Source organism: Coffea arabica, chromosome 8c, assembly GCF_036785885.1.
Source record: "Coffea arabica cultivar ET-39 chromosome 8c, Coffea Arabica ET-39 HiFi, whole genome shotgun sequence".
Lineage (NCBI taxonomy): Eukaryota > Viridiplantae > Streptophyta > Magnoliopsida > Gentianales > Rubiaceae > Coffea > Coffea arabica.
In genome coordinates, this window is record NC_092325.1 from 3,518,419 (window position 1) to 3,523,994 (window position 5,576).

The 5,576-nt window shown below is 37.1% G+C and overlaps 1 protein-coding gene across 1 annotated transcript; it reads left to right on the top strand.

The window, feature by feature from the left end:
* Positions 1–226: 226 nt before the first annotated feature.
* Positions 227–5,134, top strand: LOC113706973 (binding partner of ACD11 1-like). Its single transcript, XM_027229093.2, has 5 exons — positions 227–386; positions 2,077–2,180; positions 2,265–2,340; positions 4,163–4,246; positions 4,334–5,134. Exons 1-5 carry the CDS (start codon positions 381–383, stop codon positions 4,904–4,906), a joined length of 843 nt encoding a protein of 280 aa, XP_027084894.1. The 5' UTR covers positions 227–380; the 3' UTR covers positions 4,907–5,134.
* The last annotated feature ends 442 nt before the right edge of the window (positions 5,135–5,576 follow it).

Sequence of the window (5,576 nt, forward strand, 5' to 3'; positions counted from 1 at the left end):
CATATGCCTAAAAATTCATAAAGGAAGAGACAAAGGGAGAAATCATGGAAGCAAATGAGGGGATCTCATCGGGACCAACAACGAGAAAACGTGATCAGTTGACCCCACGTCCCCACATAGAAACGTGTCGACCTTTAATATATATATAAAAAAATGTATTAAATAAAATTAAAAAAATCTTGGCGTCCACGTCAACGCCGTTACCGCCTCGTCGCCGGCTCTCCCAGCTTCTACTAAAAACCCTCTTTCTCTCATCTCATATAAATCCCCCTCCAACTAAAATCTTACCTCCAAATTCGGGGAAAACAAGAAGCAGAAAAGGAAAAAAATATTCAATTCTCGAATTCATATCATTTCTGATCTCTCCTCAGCAGATTGCGATGTCGGTGAGTATTTTCATTTCGCTTTCTACGTTGATGTGTACGTATAATTATACTCTCGTAATTGCGCGTAGTTCGTTTGACGTTGCTGAATTGCTAGTTTGCTTATTTGATTCGCTAGTTTAATTTAGGGTTTTGCTGAGCTATGGTTTTAATTTCTGAGTTGTTAAGTTGGATTATTGGACTTGTGATTTTTAATGCGGCAGTGGCTACTTGTGAAAGATTTTAAATTCATCCTCGTATGCGCATTTGCTGTGTGTTTTCACGTAGAATCGGTTTTTGCTTCGGTTTATTAATTTGTACTTGATCGTTTAATTAATGTTCGTACTTCTGGTCCAGCTGATTAAGCTTGAATCTTGCTCTTGTTACTTCGGATTTAATACTACTGTTTAAGTACAATGATTTTACCAAATTTATGCGCTGTCCTGCGTTTCTCACAAAAATAAGGTACATTATTTATGTGTATCTACAATATGCATATACGTACATAGATCCGTTAGAAACGTTTGATGGATGTACTTTCTCATGTAGCTGTATTTGATATGCAATGCATGATTTTGGTGGTGCCTTTGTGGCGAGATTGGAGAAATTGTCTCTGGAGTCAAACTATTTGCAATAAACTGGATTATGTAACTTATATTGTTGTTTCGGTTTATTAATTTATACTTAGTCGTTTAGTTGATGTTTGTACTTCTGGTCATTTTATATTCGTAAGGTGTTCAATTAAAAGGAGCAGTAGCACGTATATGCTTGCAGAAGGCAGTATTATGGATGAAGAAAGTATTCTTTTGAGCTTACTATGAAAAAGCTACAAATGACTTGTCTGCTTCCAAATTTTTGCTGTTTTCTATGAGGAAATTCTTCTGTAATCTGAAAATTGACTTTACAATTTCCCTTTCAGTTGGAACTAATTTGCTATATTTATAAATTCATGGGTTGTGATTCAGAAAGTTTAACCAAAAAGCATCTAAAATTTCACGCACAGTAATGGGTTTTTATAAACTCAAAGTGGGGCATTAGCACCTCTGCAAGAACATGTGGCTCTGTGCCTGCTTATGAAACTTGTCTATGGTAATGCTTTGAAGCATGGCTTTATTCTAATTTACAATTAGAAGACCATCAGATCAACACAACAACTTCCAGAAAATGCTATGGTGGAAAATTGTGAAAGAAAGTGGAACACTTCATTACGCATAATTAGAACTGGATAGAACTTTGGAAGACATGGTATGAAGTGCTGGAAATGGAGTGATTGCTTGGACATGTACTAGAGGCTATATTGATGCTTCAGAACTAATTTGAGTGCTTTTTTATCCTTCATTTTGATAGATAGATTCCTAAAGGCCTTAAGTGAGATACCTCAAATGATTGGGATATCTTGTCAATTGAATTAAATTAGAAAAATTTAATGCATGTATTGCCATTTTTTTTCTGCTATGGGGATCAAACAGAACATTTAATGACGACAACATATCTCCCTTTCCAAGCAACTGATATTTGGTAATGTTACTCATCCCATGCCATCCAAAGAACTTCCATAAATATGTTTATTGAACATTATCAAATGATAACCGTAATGATTACTTAACATAACTATGTAAGTAAATTATAAGAACTTCCATAACCGTAATGATCTTTTTTTGGTAGCATGTTTTAGCTACTGAATGATATCATGATAACCTGATTATCTGTGCAGATAAGAACTGTTAAAGTCAGCAATGTCTCCTTGGGAGCATCTGAGCGGGACCTCAAGGAGTTCTTTTCTTTTTCTGGTGATATTGAATATGTTGAGATGCGGAGGTTAGATCAAACTTACTTTTGCTTTAGCATTACATTGCTAAGCTTTCTGCGTATTGACACCAGTATCTTCCTATGATCATTTAGTGATACCGAGAGGTCTCAAATTGCATATGTTACTTTCAAAGACTTACAGGGAGCTGAAACTGCTGTTCTTCTTTCGGTGATTTTTCTTCTCATTGTCTCTTTTCATTTTGCTACACTTTTTTTGGGCTATTTTATTCATGTCATTGTTTACTCTGAGCACTTTTTCTGCTTGTCAACAATGTGCAAGTGTGTTGAATTAATTGCTCTAATTGAGGACATTAGGGTGTGAACCGTCGTAAACTTAGGTTGTCTTGGCCTCTGTTACTATCCTTAGGGTACAATCAATGTCAAAAGGTGAAAACTTTTGTTGTTCTTTTTTTGGTGTGTTTGGTATAGGCAAAAAAAAAAAAAGTGATCTGTTCTGAAAGTTAGTAATAGAGAAACCATTTTTGATGATTTTTTTCCCGAATTAGAATTTGGCTAAGGGACTCAAATTATGAGACTTGAAAAGTGCGAATTAAATACTGCACATGAAGATTAGAAACTTCTAGAAGGACACTGTCAGGATGGTGACGTGCTTTTACCGTAGTGAGAATCCCTTGGGATAATGAGTGATCAATCCCAGTCCGTCTAAAATTCAGAAAAATTAGGATGCAACCATATAACTTCCTGTCTATTGTTCTCTCAATGGGTATTCATTACTAGAGCATGATTATTTATCAGTACCTAGGTATAGGATTATTAAACAAATTTGTGAGATCTTTCCGGGTGGTTTAAAAAGGTGTATTGTAGCTTTTGCAGAACAGGTCCAATGCATTGCCCCACTGGTTCAGTGATTTGAGGAATTTGTAATATTCCTTCAACTACTTCAAGTCTTCTTTCTTTCATGATCCTAACCCTCTTATCCTTCACTATACTTGTCTAGTATAAGAACCTTAATGATCTGAGTTAATAACTTAAATTCAATATGGTGCGTGGGAACAAGATTGTGCTGATGCAGGTTGGTACTTGTAGAAGAATAAAGCTAAAATTGCACTAAAAGTAGGGCATTCCCTTCCTTAGATGTTCAAGTCCTCTAAAATCGTATCACTATAAAAACAGTAAAACTAGACAAGGCAGTTGAATTTCAACAAATCAAGAAGCATGGACGTGAATGAAAAGAGATGGAGTATATGTGGAATGTTTTGGTGTTATCTTTTGGAATATTGGATGTAATGGTAGCGCTAGTGAATTCTTCTAAATCTGTACCATGATTGGCTATGCCTCTCCAGATATGTGTTAGTAGCAATAACCTGAACTATTACATTAGGGCTCCTCTGCTTCTTTGGCCTATCCTGTTGTTTATTGCCTTGACTAAATAAGATATTGAATTCGTTAAGAGAGCTTTTTGTGGGAAAGCACAAATTGACTATCACCTTGGATTGGAATGTTCGTGAGCTAGAGATGCAGATTGTGGATTATTACATATTTAAAGTTCATGAAAGTACTCAATTTTGCGTACAACTTTTGAGTATTCTTGTTTCTCTTTCCTGTGGAACTATGCCATATGTTTGTCCATCGATCAAATTTTTCTCCCTTTGCTGTAAATCTAGTCATTTTGTCTTGGGTTGCTGTCATTAATGCTTAGACTTTGCTTGTTCAATATAGATCAATTAGTATGCTGTAATTGGGAATTCATGTATTTACAGATTTATATCTAAAGTAAACTGTTGTTTCCCTGCTCTTAGCATATTTGTTTTCCTCTTCCATGATTAGTGTTTGATCATTGTTTGAATAAGCTTATACTGGAATCTGGTTTTTGGAAAATTCTTTTCTTTCCTCTTTGCCGTCTTTATCTGTAGGAAGCATGTTAGGCTATTTGTAACTCTGATGCTGCAGAGTGCTTCATAGAACTCAACTTGAATTAACATCATGCTGCTGAGTAGCAATTGCATCAAACTGTTTAATTTTGATTTCAGGGTGCAACAATAGTCGATATGTCTGTCACCATAACTCCAGAGCCAGATTATCAGCTTCCTCCTGCCGCTTGTGCACCACCCATTGTGAGGATAACATTAATTAGTTTTTTTTTTTTTTTTTAAGAAACTGAGTCCAATATTTCTTGCTTAATAATTGCTTAATTACTGCAGACGGAAAGGAAAACTGCGGGTGGTGCAGAATCTGCTTTTAGGAAAGCAGAGGATGTGGTTAGTGGCATGCTGGCAAAGGGCTTTGTGTTAGGTAAAGATGCTGTCAACAAAGCCAAGACCTTTGATGAGAAGCACCAGCTGACTTCCACTGCAAGTGCCAAAGTTACTAACTTTGACAAGAAAATTGGGCTGACTGAGAAGATAGGCATCGGTACTTCAATTGTGAACGACAAAGTTCGGGAAGTGGATCAGAAACTCCAGGTTTCAGAGAAGGCAAAATCAGCTTTTGCTGCAGCTGAGCAAACTGTTAGCAATGCTGGTTCTGCCATAATGAAGAACCGATACGTTTTTCAAGGAGTTTCATGGGCAAGTGGTGCTTTTAGCAGAGTTGCTAAGGCAGCAGGGGAAGTAGGCCAAAAGACAAAAGAGAAAGTGGGAATGGCTGAAGAAGAACAGCGAAGGAAAATGGTAGATGACTTTGCTCAAGTTCACTTATCCGAGTCTCCTAAAGCCTCTGAATCAAGCGAGCATCAGCCTTCTAAGCCCCCACCTGCACAGGGTTTGATCCTCTGATTTGCTGCTTCTGTGGACCCGTTTGTAAAATGTCTGAGTTTTGCAGTCTTGGTTCTCTATTCACTAAGTCATATAATATGATGAATGTAGAACGTGTACATTATATGCCTTTGGGATGTATGATGCATTCCGCTTCTTAGTTGTCGCCTTGAGAAAATTCGTGACATGAATCTGAACTCGGATGTGGTTAATTGGTCTTTATTCAGTTTGGTCCAATTGATTGTTGCACCGGATTGATTGGCTCAGATTAGAAATCTGTTTCAACTTTGCATCATATTCTTCCCAGCAGTATTGAAGAGAGGGGGAATTTGTGCTCTGATGTCCTTGTTTCCGTTTTAACTTTATCGCGGGGGGCTGAATGCCCCCTTTTCTAAATGTAATCCCTTCTGCTCAATATTTTCTCGACAAGTCACATGCCTCGAAGATGAAACACTGTTTTCTTCTTGTCGGATTCTTGATAAAGAGTCTCCAAGAACAGGCACTCCATTGTCCAATGGTCAATTTGTTCATGAATTCCTTAATTACAGAAACTGAGTTCTTGCATTGCCTAGGCGGTCTTCTTTTCTCAAAGAAATGTTAATTCTGCAGGTAGTAAGTTCTTTTTGGACAATAAAAAGTTTGGGTTAGTTTGGGCAGGTCAGGTCACGACTCCAGACCACTAGTAATTAAA

Bases quoted from the DNA above. Each gene is read 5' to 3' on its own strand.
- LOC113706973 (XM_027229093.2), top strand. The intron at 2,181-2,264 runs GTTAGATCAAAC...ATGATCATTTAG, and splicing joins GAATATGTTGAGATGCGGAG to TGATACCGAGAGGTCTCAAA. The intron at 4,247-4,333 runs GTGAGGATAACA...TAATTACTGCAG, and splicing joins CCGCTTGTGCACCACCCATT to ACGGAAAGGAAAACTGCGGG.